We start from the raw sequence: 21,653 nt of genomic DNA on the forward strand, positions 1-21,653 counted from the left end.
CCACCAGAGAGCATATACCACTTGAGGAGCCTGTCTGGGAACTCCTGGATTCAGAAACTGACCACCTTTGAGTGCAAATGACAAGGAGTGGCTATGAATGTCTTCTTCTCTCTGCTTCATGATATACATATATATATATATATATGCTCAGGAGTTGGGGGTGGGGTCATCTCAAACCTGACAATACAGCAGAGCATGTAATGTTACCAGTGTCCAGCCCTGACACAGACCAATGGATAAGTCAGAGTCTGGAGGACAGAGAACACTAAAACCTAGACACTCGTACTTGTTAAAGCTCCATTGCAGTTGAATAAGAAGTCAAGACTGGCCTCCATTGTAGGTAAAAGGATTGCAGGTGGGGTAACTAGGAAGACATCTTGCCTATAAAACTGTCATGCTGGTGGATGTTCCACTGGGGGCCTGGATTCTGCAGCGACTCTTCTGGGTTGAATAACTCTGACCACAGCTGCCTCCTGAGCTGGAGAGGACGTCTAAAATTACAGCCAGACATTCTGCTTTCTGACTCAAATGCCCTTCAGCTGCAGGCTAGGTTTTCTTCCCCTGTGGATGCCCATGAAACGAGGACACAAACAAAGCCACCCTGGATGTTGGGTACCATGTCATGAGATACTTAAGCAAAGATGCTAAAGACGGGAATGTGTTTTGTCAAGTGGCCAGGCTGTGGAAGGTGATGTTTCCTATGAATGGCTGAAAATACCATTCACAGATATAAGAAAAGCATAGAAAAATCAACTGTTTCCCTCTTTTCTTAAAACTGTTACAAGAATTTTGACACTTAAAAAAAAAAACTCTTTCATTTCAAAGGAAATATCACTTCACTGGAATTACTCAGCAAACATTTGTTTCAGAATAAAAGGGCAAAAGTTATGATAATTTGCAGTTTTCAAACCTATGACACGGTATCCCTAGTAGAAAGAAAACCTTGAACCTGTTTAGTGAAGGAAAAGCACTACAGACACTGACTTAACTGGCAAAACTGGATCTTACACAGGACAAAAAATAAGGTCTTTTTCTTATACTTTCTGTTCATGCACCACTTTCCATTGTTCCAAACATTTTAAACAGTCATTCTTATGCCTGTAATGCATGCCTGCAACCCAACACTAAGGAGGCTGAGACAAGAGGAACCCAAGTTCTTACACAGTCTGTGCTATGTAGTGAGGCTGGCTCAAGAGAAGAGCAGAGACAATGAGATGGCTCAGTGGAGAAAGGCACTTGCCACCAACACTGACAATCTGAGTGTGGTCAACCCCTGGAACCCACATCGAGCGAGGGGAGAACTGACTCCTGAAAGTTACCTTCTGACCTTCCCGCCACCACAAAAATGAATGAAGGCACAAAAATCAATCGTTATCTCTATTCTCATACACGTTTTTATTCTTCTGAAATTCTCATTTGTGATTTCACAGTTCCTGGAGAGAAAATATGCCAGGTGGTAGTAGTCCATTTCAGAGACAGGAACATTGAGGTTTAGGGACAGTGAGTGCAAAACAATTCATAGAGAAGCCAGAGAGAGAAAAAGAGAGAGAATGAATGAATTTAGACACTGTAATTGATTGCTGTTAGTTTGCAGATACCACAGTAAAGGGCACAATAAAAGCTCATGCGCGCTCTCTTTGCCTCTCGAATGTGCAAGTTGTGTGTGCTTGTGTGTTTAAAAGTCCAGTAAAAGGACTGATGAAATGCAAAGAATCAGACCCTTTAGTTATAGCAAATTTGCAAGACTGTTTCCATCCTCAGCAACACCAAAAATATTCTCAGTCAGAAGCGGATTTGTTCATCTGAAATATTGTTTTGAATTAGCATGCTTGATCGGAAGAGGAGATTCTAGAATCAGCTTAATGAGTACCATTAACTTAAATAAAAAGTGGCTATTACATGTCCCCCTATTTCTCCAAGTGCAGAAATTGATACATTTCTGTTTTCATTTCAGAGGATAAGTTCCTTAGGGAATGTGTGATTTAAAAAAAAAAAAAACAACAACAACAAAAAAAAAAAACAGGTGTCTAACTGCTTGCATATTTGGCAAAGGATTCTTTCATTAAAATAAAATAAACCTTGCAAACAAATAATCCCTAGCTTTGGTGGCTACCCCAGTAGAAAGCAGATGAGAATTCTGCCACTGAACCACCCATGTGCTTAGGGCCAAGAAGGCAGATGCCTCTGTACCTCTCACCAGAAGAGAACGACAGGCCAGACACTGGCAACTGCCACCTTCCTGCATCCCCAGTCTCTTGGGGACTTGAAGGGGGAGAGGTTTGGTGCATTGGTTGGTTTTGAGACAGAGTCACTCTGTAGCCCAGGCTAGCCTGGGCTCTCTGCCTCCACAGCAAGAGTGATTGGATGACAGGTGTGCACCACCATGCCCAGCTCATTTCTCTTATTCAGTATCCATTCACTTGCCATTGTAGTAAGGTATCCCAATAGGACCTGTAATCATAATGATTTGAGCAAGCAGGAAAAGGAGGAGACCAGCCTGTGATAATGGAGTTAAGGGGTTGAGCTGCAGATTCATCATTCAGGGGCCAGCATGTGAGCCTCCCAATAGCAGGCATCAAAAGACGGAGTGCCAGGTTGCTTATCAGCTGGCCTGGATATAGAATGAGGAGGAAACCAGCAGGCAAGCCTCAAGAGCTTCAGGCAGTCAAATGCCATGGTCAACAGGCTCCTCATGACAAACACAACAGGGCGGTTTGATGATGAGGAAGCTGCACCACAACTGTCTCCATCACCTCTCATCATGGGTTTAACAGAAGCAGTTGGACTGTAAAGCCCACACCACCCATTACCAGATCCTGTAAGGGCCCAGAAACATGAAAGACAGCAGATTGGTGATTTTTGAGGTTTTGCTGCTGTTGTTGTTTTATTTACATTTCTCAAAACAAAATAAGACCTCGGGCAATCATGAGGGGTGGTTGTGAGCTACCATATGGTTGCTGGGATTTGAACTCAGGACCTTCAGAAAAGTAGTCAGTGCTCTTACCCACTGAGCTACTGAGCCACCTCACTAGCCCTTGGGTCTATTGTGGTCCAGGCTGGCCTTGAACTTGCTAAGTAGTCACAGATGACCTTGGACTCCTGATCCTCCTGCCTCCAACTCCCAGGTGCTACACCACCACACCCAGCACTTATTTGTAGGTTTCTGTTCTTTTGTTTTCTTTTTCTGTCTTCTCTGCTAAGACTGCCTTCTGTGTATTGTTTTCTGAAACCATAGAAAATGAGAATAATGAGTCTTACTGTGAGCTCATGAAAGATTCAATTAAAATCGCCAGGAATCAATTTTTTTATGGGCTATAAAGCTCTGAATCATCTAGTAAGTTCTTCCGAGTAACTGAGTCTAATCAAGTTCCCACTTTGCTCATCTTTCTTGTTAGACTTGCAGATGCCCTCCTCTTCCCACTCTGCTCTCAGAGCATGTTGTGTTGCTTCTCCTTGGGTGGGCAGACTCACACAGCCTTAAGCAGGAGCTGTAGAAGAACCCCCAACTCTGTTGTGAACCAATTGCTTCTAGAATAGTGATGACCCTTCTGGATTAATTACCTTAGATATTGAACCAAAGATTTGTGCTTCTCTGTTACTATCTTTGGGAGAGCAATAGAGTTCTTTCCCTCTTTTGAATATTTTCTATATCCATTTTTAGTGTCACACAAAAAATGTCAGAGTTGTATTAAAGGCCCAACGTCTAATTAGCTTTCTCTTTTTACCTAAATTGATATTTCTCCTCTCCTATCCGCTTCTACTACACCCTGAGTCTAAATCACCTATTTCTCTAAATCAGCCATACAAACATAGAGGCAGTCAGACATCTCAATTCTTCAGGAAAAGCTATCATCCTCCAGGAGAGAAAAAAGTGTATAAACCCATCCTCTGACTTCAACCTGCTGGTCTCTGCTTTACAGCCAGATTTTGTCCCCGATAGTTTGAACGGCTCTACGAGTCTTTTCCCCACAAGAATGCCCAGGTCTAAAGCCTGCTGAATGTTCATACCATACAAAAGCCCATCATCACCCTCTCCTTTCCCTTGAGGGAATTAAGACCAGTTAACAAAGAGAAGAACTAAAGCATTGGTAAAGTAGTGGGTCTCCAGTTTTGGTCACTATAGGGCGGAAAATTGTAATAGAAAAAAAAAAAAAGCTGTCTGCCAAGGTCACTCACTTCTATTTAAACAAATGAAAGCCTATCCCACTGGAAGGATGCCCTCCTCTTCATTTAAAAGTAGAGCTGCTCAGAGCAGTCTTAAAGTCTTCCATCGGTGCATTAATTTATACAAAACAAACTCCTCCACCCTCAATGTAAGAAAGAAAGCCGATCCCAGATACGTTCCATCTTCCTGTGGTTTAATCTAGCTGTTTCAGATCAATGTGGTGTGTGTGTGTGTGTGTGTGTGTGTGTGTGTGTGTGTGTGTGTGTGGTGTGTGTGTGTGTGTGTGTGTGTGTGTGTGTGTGGTGTGTGTGTGTGTGTGTGTGTGTGGTGTGTTTCGTCTTCCTAAAGGATCAGCTGTGTGCACACAATGAGCTACCAATTCAACACTGAAAAAATGTTTGTAGGCTCTTTGAGCTTTAACACACTAGTCAAAGCGGCGTTTATTTTCTGTCAGACCCCTCTTGGACATTTTCAGTTCAAGGACGGTTACTGGCCACCTCCCATCCTTCACGGCATTACAGCTTCCTCAGACTCCCCAGCGCCCTGCTTGTGTCCTGGCTGTGAGTGCGGCCAGCCAGAAAGGCAATCGGCAAGCCCCAGCTTGGTGCCCTCGAATGTCTCCACCTGTTCCAACATCGCCACCACCTAAGCTCAGAAAGGGTTGGCCGCAGGCCAAAGGAGGCAGCTGTCCTCTCAGCCTCCAGCTGCCTTCCGGAAGCTTGGAAGAAAGGAAAGAAAGTGCCCCACCACCTAGCACAGAACCCACTATCCTGCCCCCCCCCGACCCCCCACGAAATGCATTCTTGACCCACGCCGGGTCCAGTAGAACCAGGGACAGAGCTCAGCTGAACATTGAGCCCACAGGGAACTCCCAGAACTGACTTCTCTGCTCTTTCTCAATAGGCACCAAGCTGGTGTTCAACCTGGGCCTCCAGGAAGGGGCGCGCCACTTGGTGGCCAATGACAGATCCACGAGTACCAGGGATGGGGTGGCTGCCGGGCCCTGGAGCATAGGACACGCCCCGAGAGCCTTGGTTGGCATGGCCAAAGAACTGAGATGGACAGTAGAGCCTCACTTGTAGGGTGGGCCCCGGGTCTACGAACTCCCTTCCTAAAGTAACAGAGGCTATTATCTGGAGTACTGGAACCTGAGCGGCTGAAGTGTCTCTGAGCGGTCGTAGTGTCCACTTACCTGACAATAGGTGCCAGAGACCCCAGCGGGACAGGTGCAGCTGTAGCGGGGCTCAGCATCGGCCGCAGGGTGCTCTTGGTCGGTCACCGAACGCGGAGTGCACACGCCCCCGTTCCGACAGGGCTGGGAGGCGCACGGTCCCGGAGCAGGCAGGGGCGCGGCGGACACCGGGCTAGCCAAGCAGCCGCTTTGGGGCCCAGCACCCAGCAGCAGGGGCAGCAGGGCCAGCACGGGCAGCAGCGGGGCACCGGGCGCCTGGGCGCGGCGGGGAGGCATAGCGAGCGGAGAGAACGCAGAAGCTGGAGAGGAGCTGGGCGCGGTGACGGCGGCGCTGCTAGCGGCGGAGATGGCGGTGGCAGCGGCGCCAGCGGCTAGTGCTGCTCAGCGGGACCGGACGCCTCCTGCAGCTGCGGGAGCCCGTGGTTCCCCGGGCAACCGCGGGCGGGGCCGGGGGCGGGGCCCACGGAGGCTGGGCTCCCGGCTGGAGGACCCGGGATGGGAACCCTTCTGCTCCGCGTCTCAGCAAGTTGCAAGAAGGCTGTCTTCGGTCCCCAGCCTTAAGGGGTCAGAGTCGTGGGTGTGTCCAAAGGAAGGCAGGATGGCACAGAGGTGGGAGCCGTCGGCTGAGAGAGGAGAGAGAGGTGATGCTGGGGTAGAAAGTGAATGGAGAGGCCCCGGCAGCCTGAAGAGATCGCTTCAGATGGCTCGCAGCTGCCACTCGCGACCTCTTGGCGCAGAATCTGTGAAACCGCAGCGGGACCGGCCTGACCTTATTCTCACGAGTGCTCCACCCGCTCCTATAATACTTGTCCCTGTCCCCAGCAATCACAGCTCTCGCGCGCCACCAGCGAACCCAGCGGACTTCTCAAGGACCTGACCTTGCACATCCAAGACCGGGGCCCTTGTCCTTGGTGCTGAACCGGCAATTTCTTCGCCTGTACTTGCCCAGCTAGCAGCTCACAGAGCTGAAAGAGACTTGGGGTGGCGGAAAGTGGGAGATCAGAGTACCCAGCCCTATTTTAAGATACAGGATGAAATTGAGACCTACACAGGCTGGGTCCCAGGCTGGAACCCAGTGGGTCTCTTGATTTTCCTCCCAGAACACTGTGGGAACCCCTCTTGCCCTTTCAGCAGACATTTGCTACTTAACTGTTCGGGGAAGGAGATCTCACCGAGACCTACTTCGAGGGCTGTTGTATCCTCCCAGTTAGGCTGCTCCTGGTGTGGCAGAGACGGAGATCAAATCCGCTGGACAAAACTCAGTCGGCTTTGTCTCCACTCACAACCACCTTTCACAACCTCTACTATGAATAGACTCTAAAACCAGTTACCCCTGTCTACGCAAAACTTAAAGTGAGGAGGAATAGCTGGCCCGGATGGCTCGCATCGTCGTTATCCACAGTAGTAAGAAGCCTGATACAGTAGAGTCAGAAGTCTCGAGGTGTGTCTTGGCTACCTAGGGAATTCAAGGCTAACTTGGGCTACGTGAAACCCTGAAAAGGAGAAGAGGGAAGGAAGAGATGGAAGGAAGGAGGGTGGAGAGAAGGGAAAGAAGAAAGACGAGGGAAACAGAGAAAAGGAGAATAGGGAAGAAGAGAGAAGGAAAAATGACTCTTTTGAATTAACAGACTGGGCAGAATTTCTAAAGAACACAAAAGGTAGTTTTGTAAAACACTGGGCTAATAAGAAAGTAGAGACTTCCTGAGAGACTTATAGATGCCACAGATCTAGCCACCAGGAGCTGTTGAAAGCCCTCTAGTGGAAGCAGAGGGCAAACTGCCTGGCCTCAACCAAGCCTGTTTAGATCTCAAATCTCAAACCCTTTGTTTAGGAGATACCTAAAATTACTGTGTTATAGGCTGACACCCCCCCCAAACCTAGACAGATCTGTACCCAGCAGGGGTAACTCATGGAGTGAACCCCAAAGGTACGTGCATTTCCCTTCCACCTTCTTGAAACCTCTTCTTAAAAGTCCTAATTTTGTGCCACTCCAGCGCCCTCTGCTGGTCCTGGAGTCATCATTCAGGTAGTTCTTGTGCTCTCTTGGCCATTACCAGAAGTTAGAGGAACTTCTCCCTCCTAGGCTAACAGATAGGGCTGCTGATTTCCTCTATCAAGACACAAACAAATAAAGCCAAAAAACACATTCTTTTAATCAAAAGGGTTGTGAAAAATTAAAGGAACATTTCTGTTTGTTAAGTTTTTGCCTAAGTAAACCCTTTTTAAATTTCTTAACACTTTGAAATAGGGGGCTAAAAAGCTTATATTCTGATGCCAATTTCTGAATTTTCTAGGTAACATCATTGGGGTTTGTCTGGTTTAAGTATTATGTCTTTAATTTTTAAGGGCATATTGCAGGGGTGAAACACATTGTCATACCTTTTTGTCTAGACTACATGCTAAGTCTTCCAGCTATCAGAGGTTTCTTCCAGCTTTACTCATTAACTAAATTTGCCTGAAAAATATAATAAAACATTGATTCACTGTGGATAAAAAGAACTGACAGACCAAAGAAAAGATTCCATCCAAGTCCAGCCTCATGAAGCAGTGAATGTGTTGAGGTTATTTACAGGGACATCAGTGGCACAGCTATGCCACCAGCAAGTCACCTGAATGGCAGCTATACCACACAGGGTTCCCACTCACTTTGATCAATTGTCCAATTCTCATACAGTGGTAATTGGGATCTCAGGGAGGGTGGGGCTCATGAGCACCCCATGCATCTTCCTTTCCTCCATGAGAGACTATTACTAGGTCACATCTTATGTGGGACAGCACAGCCGATTCACTTCAAGACACTGAAAGTCATGTCCCAATCCAGAGGAGACAGTTAGGCCTGTGAACCACATATGCAGAGTCATGTGGTTAGTTCTGGGGAACAGAACATGAGCTTGGAGCTCTTGACCCCAAAGCACCCATGTAGTAAACACCATACAAGTATTTCATGACTATTATTGTTCTGTCGTTACAAACTTTCCAGAGTGTAGCACAAAATGGACTGAGACAATGGAGGAGACGGAAAACCATCATTTTGTACATTTGGAATGGCATACATGTTGTCTTAATCATTGTTCTATTGCTGTGAAGATATACAATAATCAGGGCAATTGCTTATAATTTCAGATGATAGCTCATTATCATCAAGGCAGGTAGTACAGTGACTCACAAGCAGGTATGGTAATGTAGAAGTAGGTGAGAGTTCTACATCCTGATCTGTAAGGGGGATGGAGGGAGGGCTTTTGGAACGTCAAAGCCCAACTCCAGTGACACATTTCCTCTGACAAGACCACATCTCCTAATCCTTCTAATCTTTTCAAATAGTATCACTCCCTGATGACTAAGCATTTAAATATATGAGCCTATGGAGGCCATTCTTATTCAAACCACCACATGTGGCCTACGGAATTTCTTGAGTTAGCATAAACAAAGCCAATACTATTTTAATCTATTCTGTTGTTATGGTAAGGCAATATATTAGCTGGTTTTTAAGTCAAGAATTAGGAGATAAGTCGTATAGTTAGAAAGTACCAGTCAAGTACTGCATCAGCTTCCTAGGTTGTATTGCATTTGTGTTGTAACCAAATTCCTGATGTAAACAAGGGAAGAGTTTACTGTAATTCAATTTTAGAGAGATTTTGTCTGTCAAGGTGTGGAGGCATGGCTATGGAAGTGGAGCCATCTGCAGTGTAGGGAGCACTTGGGCATGTAGAACCAGGAAAACCTATCTCACTAGCCACACCCACCTCCTAAAGGTTATGCAGCCTTCAAAACAGCCCCACAAACTGGGGACTCGGTGTTCAAAGCATGAGCCCAAGAAGGGTACATCAGATTCAAAACATAACACAAGTTATAAAAACACGTAACTTTTAAAAGCAAGGTAACTAATACTCGTTACATTGTTTTCTTTTATTTTGGATGTACATGTGCCTTACCATGCTCTGGAGGTCAAAGGACAAATTGCAGGAGCTGATTCTCTCCTTCCACCATGTGGGTCCTGGGAATTGAACTCGGGCCCTCAGGCTCAGTGGCAAGCACCTCTACCCCACATAACTCTGGAGGCTGGAAAGTTCAAGAGCAAGGTGCCAGTATCTATCCAGGGCTTTCATACTGCATCATCATATGATAGAAAGGGAAAAGGCAAGAGAGTGCAAGAAGGAGCCAAACACAACCTTTCACAAGAACATTGATCCCCCACCCCCACCCAGGACAGAGCCTTCCCAGTGTAACAACTTCTAATTGTTCCACCCCTTAACCCAGTAGAAGCGGGAATGGAATTTCAATATAAGTTTTGGAGAGGACATTTAAACCTAGTGCCCCTTTCACTTTTTTTTTGTCTGTCTGTTTGTTTTATAAAGAAGATATATCTTTAATCCCAGCACTTGAGAGGCAGTGTTGGAGGTCAGCCTGGTCTACAGAGCAAGTTCTAGGAGAGCCAGGACTTCACAGAGAAACCCTGACTCAAAAAAGAAAAGAAAAAGGAGGAGAGGAAAGAAGGAAGGAAGGGAGGGAGGGAGGGAGGGAGGGAGGAAGGGAGTGAGGGAGGGAGAGAGAGAGGGAGAGAAAAAAAGGAAAGAAAAGAGAAAGAAAGAAAAGGAAAGAAAGCAGGCTGAGCAAGCCACGAGGAGCAAGCCAGTAAGCAGCACCCCTCTATGACCTCCACATCAACTCCTGCCTCCAGGTTCCTGCCCTGTTGGAGTTCCTGTCCTGACTTTCTTTGATGATGAAGGATGATGAGGAAGCATAAGTCAAGTAAACCTTTCCCTCTCCAAGTTCTGTTTTGATTTTGTTTGGTTTTGCTTTTCCTTTTTGTTTGTTTATTTGTTTGGGGGGGTTGTCTGTTTGTTTGTTTGTTTGTTTGTTTGTTGGCCATGGTGTTTAATCACACCAGTAGAAACCCTAACTTGGGCAAAGGGGAAGACAATGCACTGAGGAAGTTGATCATTATCCTAGGCTGGGCAGGAGCAGAAGCAGAATATACCCCTAATCTCTAAATTTGCAGTTAGTATTTCATATCTCTCTCTCTCAGCACTTCTTCTGTGCTCCCAAAGTCTTCACAAGCCAATCAGACCAAAACCCAGCCCAGAAATAAAAATATGATACTGGGGTGGGGAGGATAAATGTAATTCAAGGCCTTCTCTAAGAAATGCTACAGTCGCCCTTCCGCTCGACTCGAGACTCGAGCCCCGGGCTACCTTGCCAGCAGAGTCTTGCCCAACACCCGCAAGGGTCCACACGGGACTCCCCACGGGACCCTAAGACCTCTGGTGAGTGGATCACAGTGCCTGCCCCAATCCAATCGCGCGGAACTTGAGACTGCGGTACATAGGGAAGCAGGCTACCCGGGCCTGATCTGGGGCACAAGTCCCTTCCGCTCGACTCGAGACTCGAGCCCCGGGCTACCTTGCCAGCAGAGTCTTGCCCAACACCCGCAAGGGTCCACACAGGACTCCCCACGGGACCCTAAGACCTCTGGTGAGTGGATCACAGTGCCTGCCCCAATCCAATCGCGCGGAACTTGAGACTGCGGTACATAGGGAAGCAGGCTACCCGGGCCTGATCTGGGGCACAAGTCCCTTCCGCTCGACTCGAGACTCGAGCCCCGGGCTACCTTGACAGCAGAGTCTTGCCCAACACCCGCAAGGGCCCACACGGGACTCCCCACGGGACCCTAAGGCCTCTGGTGAGTGGAACACAGCGCCTACCCCAATCCAATCGCGTGGAACTTGAGACTGCGGTACATAGGGAAGCAGACTACCCGGGCTTGATCTGGGGCACAAACCCCTTCCACTCCACTCGAGCCCCGGCTACCTTGCCAGCTGAGTCGCCTGACACCCGCAAGGGCCCACACAGGATTCCACACGTGATCCTAAGACCTCTAGTGAGTGGAACACAACTTCTGCCAGGAGTCCGGTTCGAACACCAGATATCTGGGTACCTGCCTTGCAAGAAGAGAGCTTGCCTGCAGAGAATACTCTGCCCACTGAAACTAAGGAGAGTGCTACCCTCCAGGTCTGCTCATAGAGGCTAACAGAGTCACCTGAAGAACAAGCTCTTAACAGTGACAACTAAAACAGCTAGCTTCAGAGATTACCAGATGGCGAAAGGCAAACGTAAGAATCCTACTAACAGAAATCAAGACCGCTCACCATCATCAGAACGCAGCACTCCCACCCCACCTAGTCCTGGGCACCCCAACACAACCGAAAATCTAGACCCAGATTTAAAAACATTTCTCATGATGATGATAGAGGACATCAAGAAGGACTTTCATAAGTCACTTAAAGATTTACAGGAGAGCACTGCTAAAGAGTTACAGGCTCTTAAAGAAAAGCAGGAAAACACAGCCAAACAGGTGATGGAAATGAACAAAACCATACTAGAACTAAAAGGGGAAGTAGACACAATAAAGAAAACCCAAAGCGAGGCAACGCTGGAGATAGAAACCCTAGGAAAGAGATCTGGAACCATAGATGCGAGCATCAGCAACAGAATACAAGAAATGGAAGAGAGAATCTCAGGTGCAGAAGATTCCATAGAGAACATCGACACAACAGTCAAAGAAAATACAAAATGCAAAAGGATCCTAACTCAAAACATCCAGGTAATCCAGGACACAATGAGAAGACCAAACCTACGGATAATAGGAATTGATGAGAATGAAGATTTTCAACTTAAAGGGCCAACTAATATCTTCAACAAAATAATAGAAGAAAACTTCCCAAACATAAAAAAAGAGATGCCCATGATCATACAAGAAGCATACAGAACTCCAAATAGACTGGACCAGAAAAGAAATTCCTCCCGACACATAATAATCAGAACAACAAATGCACTAAATAAAGATAGAATATTAAAAGCAGTAAGGGAGAAAGGTCAAGTAACATATAAAGGAAGGCCTATCAGAATTACACCAGACTTTTCACCAGAGACTATGAAAGCCAGAAGAGCCTGGACAGATGTTATACAGACACTAAGAGAACACAAATGCCAGCCCAGGCTACTATACCCGGCCAAACTCTCAATTACCATAGATGGAGAAACCAAAGTATTCCACGACAAAACCAAGTTCACACAATATCTTTCCACGAATCCAGCCCTTCAAAGGATAATAACAGAAAAGAAGCAATACAAGGACGGAAATCACGCCCTAGAACAACCAAGAAAGTAATCATTCAACAAACCAAAAAGAAGACAGCCACAAGAACAGAATGCCAACTCTAACAACAAAAATAAAAGGGAGCAACAATTACTTTTCCTTAATATCTCTTAATATCAATGGACTCAATTCCCCAATAAAAAGACATAGACTAACAGACTGGCTACACAAACAGGACCCAACATTCTGCTGCTTACAGGAAACCCATCTCAGGGAAAAAGACAGACACTACCTCAGAGTGAAAGGCTGGAAAACAATTTTCCAAGCAAATGGACTGAAGAAACAAGCTGGAGTAGCCATTTTAATATCGGATAAAATCGACTTCCAACCCAAAGTTATCAAAAAAGACAAGGAGGGACACTTCATACTCATCAAAGGTAAAATCCTCCAAGAGGAACTCTCAATTCTGAATATCTACGCTCCAAATGCAAGGGCAGCCACATTCATTAGAGACACTTTAGTAAAGCTCAAAGCATACATTGCACCTCACACAATAATAGTGGGAGACTTCAACACACCACTTTCTTCAAAGGACAGATCGTGGAAACAGAAACTAAACAGGGACACAGTGAAACTAACAGAAGTTATGAAACAAATGGACCTGACAGATATCTACAGAACATTTTATCCTAAAACAAAAGGATATACCTTCTTCTCAGCACCTCACGGGACCTTCTCCAAAATTGACCATATAATTGGTCACAAAACAGGCCTCAATAGATACAAAAATATTGAAATTGTCCCATGTATCCTATCAGACCACCATGGCCTAAGACTGATCTTCAATAACAACATAAATAATGGAAAGCCAACATTCACGTGGAAACTGAATAACACTCTTCTCAATGATACCTTGGTCAAGGAAGGAATAAAGAAAGAAATTAAAGACTTTTTAGAGTTTAATGAAAATGAAGCCACAACGTACCCAAACCTATGGGACACAATGAAAGCATTTCTAAGAGGGAAACTCATAGCGCTGAGTGCCTCCAAGAAGAAACGGGAGACAGCACATACTAGCAGCTTGACAACACATCTAAAAGCCCTAGAAAAAAAGGAAGCAAATTCACCCAAGAGGAGTAGACGGCAGGAAATAATCAAACTCAGGGGTGAAATCAACCAAGTGGAAACAAGAAGAACTATTCAAAGAATTAACCAAACGAGGAGTTGGTTCTTTGAGAAAATCAACAAGATAGATAAACCCTTAGCTAGACTCACTAAAGGGCACAGGGACAAAATCCTAATTAACAAAATCAGAAATGAAAAGGGAGACATAACAACAGATCCTGAAGAAATGCAAAACACCATCAGATCCTTCTACAAAAGGCTATACTCAACAAAACTGGAAAACCTGGACGAAATGGACAAATTTCTGGACAGATACCAGGTACCAAAGTTGAATCAGGATCAAGTTGACCATCTAAACAGTCCCATATCACCTAAAGAAATAGAAGCAGTTATTAATAGTCTCCCAACCAAAAAAAGCCCAGGACCAGATGGGTTTAGTGCAGAGTTCTATCAGACCTTCAAAGAAGATCTAATTCCAATTCTGCACAAACTATTTCACAAAATAGAAGTAGAAGGTACTCTACCCAACTCATTTTATGAAGCCACTATTACTCTGATACCTAAACCACAGAAAGATCCAACAAAGATAGAGAACTTCAGACCAATTTCTCTTATGAATATCGATGCAAAAATCCTCAATAAAATTCTCGCTAACCGAATCCAAGAACACATTAAAGCAATCATCCATCCTGACCAAGTAGGTTTTATTCCAGGGATGCAGGGATGGTTTAATATACGAAAATCCATCAATGTAATCCATTATATAAACAAACTCAAAGACAAAAACCACATGATCATCTCGTTAGATGCAGAAAAAGCATTTGACAAGATCCAACACCTATTCATGATAAAAGTTTTGGAAAGATCAGGAATTCAAGGCCCATACCTAAACATGATAAAAGCAATCTACAGCAAACCAGTAGCCAACATCAAAGTAAATGGAGAGAAGCTGGAAGCAATCCCACTAAAATCAGGGACTAGACAAGGCTGCCCACTTTCTCCCTACCTTTTCAACATAGTACTTGAAGTATTAGCCAGAGCAATTCGACAACAAAAGGAGATCAAGGGGATACAAATTGGAAAAGAGGAAGTCAAAATATCACTTTTTGCAGATGATATGATAGTATATATAAGTGACCCTAAAAATTCTACCAGAGAACTCCTAAACCTGATAAACAGCTTCGGTGAAGTAGCTGGATATAAAATAAACTCAAACAAGTCAATGGCCTTTCTCTATACAAAGAATAAACAGGCTGAGAAAGAAATTAGGGAAACAACACCCTTCTCAATAGTCACAAATAATATAAAATATCTTGGCGTGACTCTAACTAAGGAGGTGAAAGATCTGTATGATAAAAACTTCAAATCTCTGAAGAAAGAAATTAAAGAAGATCTCAGAAGATGGAAAGATCTCCCATGCTCATGGATTGGCAGGATCAACATTGTAAAAATGGCTATCTTGCCAAAAGCAATCTACAGATTCAATGCAATCCCCATCAAAATTCCAACTCAATTCTTCAACGAATTGGAAGGAGCAATTTGCAAATTTGTCTGGAATAACAAAAAACCTAGGATAGCAAAAAGTCTTCTCAAGGATAAAAGAACTTCTGGCGGAATCACCATGCCAGACCTAAAGCTTTACTACAGAGCAATTGTGATAAAAACTGCATGGTACTGGTATAGAGACAGACAAGTAGACCAATGGAATAGAATTGAAGATCCAGAAATGAACCCACACACCTATGGTCACTTGATCTTCGACAAGGGAGCTAAAACCATCCAGTGGAAGAAAGACAGCATTTTCAACAATTGGTGCTGGCACAACTGGTTGTTATCGTGTAGAAGAATGCGAATCGATCCATACTTATCTCCTTGTACTAAGGTCAAATCTAAGTGGATCAAGGAACTTCACATAAAACCAGAGACACTGAAACTTATAGAGGAGAAAGTGGGGAAAAGCCTTGAAGATATGGGCACAGGGGAAAAATTCCTGAACAGAACAGCAATGGCTTGTGCTGTAAGATCAAGAATCGACAAATGGGACCTAATGAAACTCCAAAGTTTCTGCAAGGCAAAAGACACCGTCAATAAGACAAAAAGACCACCAACAGATTGGGAAAGGATCTTTACCTATCCTAAATCAGATAGGGGACTAATATCCAACATATATAAAGAACTCAAGAAGGTGGACTTCAGAAAATCAAATAACCCCATTAAAAAATGGGGCTCAGAACTGAACAAAGAATTCTCACCTGAGGAATACCGAATGGCAGAGAAGCACTTGAAAAAATGTTCAACATCCTTAATCATCAGGGAAATGCAAATCAAAACAACCCTGAGATTCCACCTCACACCAGTCAGAATGGCTAAGATCAAAAATTCAGGTGACAGCAGATGCTGGCGAGGATGTGGAGAAAGAGGAACACTCCTCCATTGTTGGTGGGAGTGCAGGCTTGTACAACCACTCTGGAAATCAGTCTGGCGGTTCCTCAGAAAACTGGACATAGTACTACCGGAGGATCCAGCAATACCTCTCCTGGGCATATATCCAGAAGATGCCCCAACAGGTAAGAAGGACACATGCTCCACTATGTTCATAGCAGCCTTATTTATAATAGCCAGAAGCTGGAAAGAACCTAGATGCCCCTCAACAGAGGAATGGATACAGAAAATGTGGTACATCTACACAATGGAGTACTACTCAGCTATTAAAAAGAATGAATTTATGAAATTCCTAGCCAAATGGATGGACCTGGAGGGCATCATCCTGAGTGAGGTAACACATTCACAAAGAAACTCACACAATATGTATTCACTGATAAGTGGATATTAGCCCCAAACCTAGGATACCCAAGATATAAGATATAATTTGCTAAACACATGAAACTCAAGGAGAATGAAGACTGAAGTGTGGACACTATGCCCCTCCTTAGATTTGGGAACAAAACACCCATGGAAGGAGTTACAGAGACGGAGTTTGGAGCTGAGATGAAAGGATGGACCATGTAGAGACTGCCATAGCCAGGGATCCACCCCATAATCAGCATCCAAACGCTGACACCATTGCATACACTAGCAAGATTTTATTGAAAGGACGCAGATGTAGCTGTCTCTTGTGAGACTATGCCGGGGCCCAGCAAACACAGAAGTGGATGCTCACAGTCAGCTAATGGATGGATCATAGGGCTCCCAATGGAGGAGCTAGAGAAAGTAGCCAAGGAGCTAAAGGGATCTGCAACCCTATAGGTGGAACAACATTATGAGCTAACCAGTACCCCGGAGCTCTTGACTCTAGCTGCATATATATCAAAAGATGGCCTAGTCGGCCATCACTGGAAAGAGAGGCCCATTGGACTTGCAAACTTTATATGCCCCAGTACAGGGGAATACCAGGGCCAAAAAGGGGGAGTGGGTGGGCAGGGGAGTGGGGGTGGGTGGATATGGGGGACTTTTGGTATAGCATTGGAAATGTAAATGAGTTAAATACCTAATAAAAAATGGAAAAAAAAAAAAAAAAAAAAAGAAATGCTACAGTCAGAGGTACGGTAACAGCTATCTCACTTCCGTACTAGCCACTATCTGATTTGTCATTTGAGCATCTTAGCATATTCAGGTTAGCTTATTCTGAATTACCATTGAACGATTCCTCTGTGCTAAGACAAGTTCCCTCTTAATGTTCTCCCTCTCCGACTTGAATTAAACCACTGTTCTGGCAGCTGTTCAAAGTAATTTCTTGTACATTATCATTCTCACATTGATTAGATCTTGGGCAGGTTTAAATGTGAAGTCTTGAATATAAAAGTTGAAGGAAGAAGACCTTCCCTATATAAATATTTCATAAACCACTTGAAGTGCCACCAAATGGAAATCAGATCTTTCCAACACTCAAAAACAGGGAGTTACTTTAAACTCAGTAACTGCTTTTAATCTCAAAATCTTATTACAAGAGGCTACAAAGTCTTATTATACCTACTAGAACAGAGAGTTTGTTCAGGAAGGAATTAATCCTGGTACTGCAGAGAAAGAGTCACAGTTCAACCTTTGCTGGGCTAGGAATGACTCCAGACTTTGGATTTTCCAAGGTCTTTGCTGCCGTGGAAAACAGTTCATGCTTTTTTTTTTTTTTAATGCTTTTTATTGTTTATTGTTTTATTATGGAGGATGTTTCTATTAATGGCGAAAACAAACAGGGTTTCTATGTGCACAGCCAGGTCTAGAAGTTGCTGCTTTGGGGTGCTTCTCCCAGGTTCCCAGGTTGTCCCGAGAATATCTCAACTATCCAAGCAGCCCCATCACCAATGCTGCACACAGTGGAGCATCTGCTGTGTATACCCACCTTCTCTCCCTCCTGGGTAGGGGGCCCCAGTACTGTTTTGGAGGAACCAGCCCTATTGTTTCTAAGCCCGTTCACTCAGATGAAAGCAGCCCTTCTTCACAGGTGTCCGTGGGACCTAGGCCACTGTGGTCCTAGTAACTCCATGCTGTTTTGATAATGTGTTCATGTCATTGATTCCAAAACAGCTCGGCAGGTGACATGGCTCAGCAGGTAAAGACACCCAATGCCAAGCCTGTCAACTGAGTTCGGTCCCAAGGATGCTCACAGTAGAGGCAGAAACTGACTTGCATGAGTTATTTTATAATCTTTGCACACACACACACAATGACAAACTGGGAGGCTACACTCACATACCCACATCCACACCCACACACCCAGCTCAGTAAGTCTGACATAAAACACTGAGGGAGGGTATGCTGAGGACAGAAGGAGACAGCAAAGCCACCTTTATGGGTTCCTACAGGATTCTGTGATGGGCTATAGGGTGGGGTAAATGGGGAAAAGACTGGACTCTACAGACTTGGAGGTAGCACTAAAGACTAGTCCCTCCATTGTGGAGGTTCCTTAAGAAGGTAAAAGTTAGAACCGCCATAAGACTCAGCTGTCTGTCCCTCTCCTGGGTTTGTGGATAGGGATTCTTACACATCCATGCATACTGTTGCACTGTTCACAACAGGCAGGAAATGGACCTGACTAGATGCCCATTGACAGGTGAATGAATAAAGGAAATACACATAAAAGCTCCATACACACAACAGAATTTATTTTATTTCATGTATGTGAGTACACTGTTGCTGTCTTCAGACACACCAGAAGAGGTCATCAGATCTCATTATAGACGGCTGTGAGCCACCATGTGGTTGCTGGAAATTGAACTCAGGACCTCTGGAAGAGGAGTCAGTGCTCTTAATCACTAAGCCATCTCTCCAGCCCTACACAACAGAATTTTATGCAGGGGGGTTTTGTTGTTTGTTTTTGTTTTTAAATGAAATCATGACATTTGCAGGAAAATGGATTCGACTTGAAACAGCGACCCTGCGTGAAATGAACAAGACACAGAAAGATAAGCACTGCACATGCTGTCTCTCATCTGTGGAACCTGGATTTAAAACTTCATGTGTGTACACGCATGTGTTTCTATATGTTTATGTTGGTCCCCAAAGTAGAACATTAGAGGAGGAATTGATCTTAGCAGAGATGAGAATCAGAGAAGGTAATAGAATACATGTACTGAAAAATCAGGAGGGGAAGAAAAGAAACCCTCCTCCCACTACCCCCCCCCAACAGCGAGCCAGAGGGGAAGGGGGGCGAGAAGGGTAGTGGGGAGGGGAAGGAATGAGAACGAAGTATAATGATGTATATGTATAAAGATGTCATGATGGAGCCAATTACTTTATATGATAACCTGAAATATTAAAAACAAAAACAAAAACGGGGCCTGACTGAACGGGTCTCTGTGTTTAAGAGCTCTTGCTGCTATTCCAAAGGGCCGAAATTTGGGTCCCAGCATGCATGGCGTGCAGCTCAAAACTGCCTAGGGATCCAGCGCCAGGGCATCTACTGGCCTCTTTTGGCCTCTGTGGGCACCTGTATCCATTCAGACACATGCAGACTCTTACACCCTCTCCTCTCTCTCCTCTTCCCCTTCCCTCCCCCTCCCTTCCCTTCTCCTCCACTCCTCTCCTCCCCTCCTTTCTCCTCCTCTCCCTCTCCTTCCCTCCCTTCCTCTTTCCCTCTCAATAAAAATAAAATCTTTTTTGAAAAGAGAAAGATGATTTCTAGCTAAAGCAATCAGTGACTTCTAATTATTTTATCAGTAAGGACAAGACTGTCACTTTAACCCAACGGAATCATTTCGTTTTCATTTGATCCACACAGTGATTTTTCTCTGTGCATTCTAGTTAGAGAGCTGCTGTGGCCCAGCATTGGTGTTCTTGAAGTAGCCTCGTACTCCCACAGAAAGGACACTGGTCCCTCCGCGTGCTTGCGTGCATCTTTCCAAAGGCGCTTGGGGTAAGTAAGAGGGTGTGGAGCTTTAAAAGGAAACCTGGATCTGCTGGTTCTCCGAGCACTCCGGTGCTCAGAGGAAACCGGTGCGTTTCCGTTTGCTTTAACAATGCACGAGAGAATGCAGCTGTATTTTGTGGTATCTAATTAAATTATAAGGAAGAGCTTAGGTGTTAAAAAAGGGCAAAAGTCTCCCCACACCCCCTTCTCCTAGTGCAGGCTCCAGCTTCCCCAAGTTACCAGGTCACCCTGTCTGGTGGTGTTCTAAAGCACTGGTCCCACGTCACTATGAGATGTGATTGTGGCATCACGTGATTCTTCGTGCGTCAGGAGGCGAGGTGAGATTTGAGCATCCTCGAAAGAACGAGCTGTGAATATCAAAGGGTTTTGGCGCAGCGCCATCCACAGCGCCTACAATCATTTATCTCGGATGAAGCCAATTTATTTAGAAGCAGATGTCACCAACTGATTAAAAACTTCTCAGCAGCGTAAATTCCATTTGCTGCTAAGATGAAAATTAATAGACACAAGGCAGACGACATTTTTACGCACGTGACAGCTCATCAGAGACACTCAGCACGTGCCCAGACATCCACATTGGCCAAGGTGAACTCACTGCTCGCCCATGCAGCCTCCCTGAGTAAATAAATGCATGTGACTCCCTCCACCTTCTTCTACTATGTCCCTTAATCCTAAAGCTGTCAGGATTCTTTGTCACTGTCGTACTTACAACCTATGTTGAATTTCAGAAAGCAAATATTTAGGAGAACTCACCCCAAGGTCCATTGGACCATAGAATATTTTTTTAATTCCAGGAGGAAATGATAAAGATTTTTTTCCCCTCTTGAATCATTCATGGCTTTAAGGAATAAAAAAAGACCATAGAGGAGCTGGAGAGATGGCTCAGCAGTTAAGAGCACTGACTAGGCTTCCAGAGGTCCTGAGTTCAAATCCCAGCAATCACATGGTGGCTCACAAGCATCTGTAATGGGATCTGATGCCCTCTTCTGATGTGTCTGAAGACAGCTACAGTGTACTCATATTAATGAATAAATAAATCTTACAAAAACAAAAAACCCATGGACAAAACAAACCGTTTCAGAGCTGGGAATTGTGGGCAGGGAATGGGACTGAGAAGAAGCAAACCTGCTCACAAGCTACAGGAACTGAAGACAAGCCAACAGAGCTGCCAGGGATCAGCCCAGGATGGCTGAGCAAGAGGCAGAGACCAGAAGTTCAGAATGGCAGGAAAGGCGCAGAGCAGAGGAGAGGGACAGAGGACCTGTGAGTGGATCGATTGATCACCACATGCCTCCGTCACACTGCTGCTCACCTCCACACAGTGAAGGCTTCTGTCAGACGGATGACAAGGCAAAAGGTAACCCTGACTGGAGACTTAGCTGGGCAAAGACATTGTTTTACTTTCTCTTACTTATCTTAAAATGATTACATTTTATTTATTCTCTCAGTGTCTCTGTCCTCAATCCAACACCCCACAGACACACACATACCTGTTACTGTCTCTGTCTGCCCCACACATGGTGAGGGGTGGTGAGGTTTGGCAGGGGTGTGTGTGTGGTATGTATTCCTCCTGCCACTGTGAATGTGTGTGTGTGTGGGTGGGTCTAAAACAGCTTGCCATGGTGTATCCTCCCTTCTTTGTGGGATCTGAGAATGTCAGAACTTGAGGGTGGAAGGGGAGAACCATAATCATAATATGCTTTGACCTGTA

At 44.9% G+C, this 21,653-nt stretch overlaps 1 protein-coding gene, 1 long non-coding RNA gene and 1 other non-coding gene across 3 annotated transcripts in view; 2 read left to right on the plus strand and 1 right to left on the minus strand.

Moving 5' to 3' along the window:
• Dner (delta/notch-like EGF repeat containing) overlaps positions 1-6,126 on the minus strand; it is a 326,383-nt gene extending 320,257 nt beyond the window's left edge. Inside the window, exon 1 of the mRNA NM_152915.1 lies at positions 5,358-6,126. Within this exon, the coding sequence (NP_690879.1) occupies positions 5,358-5,633 (276 nt within the window). The 5' untranslated portion in view covers positions 5,634-6,126. The remainder of the gene's footprint in view (positions 1-5,357) is intronic.
• On the plus strand, positions 5,744-5,820 carry Mir5126 (microRNA 5126). Its single transcript, NR_039588.1, has one exon. It is a non-coding gene; the product is annotated as a microRNA 5126 (primary transcript).
• Positions 6,127-19,650: 13,524 nt separating the features above from the next.
• On the plus strand, positions 19,651-21,383 carry Gm51637. The gene is made up of 2 exons (XR_003947902.1): positions 19,651-19,730; positions 19,816-21,383. It is a non-coding gene; the product is annotated as a predicted gene, 51637 (long non-coding RNA).
• The last annotated feature ends 270 nt before the right edge of the window (positions 21,384-21,653 follow it).

The sequence above is a fragment of the Mus musculus genome, chromosome 1 (assembly GCF_000001635.26).
Source record: "Mus musculus strain C57BL/6J chromosome 1, GRCm38.p6 C57BL/6J".
Taxonomy (NCBI): Eukaryota; Metazoa; Chordata; class Mammalia; order Rodentia; family Muridae; genus Mus; species Mus musculus.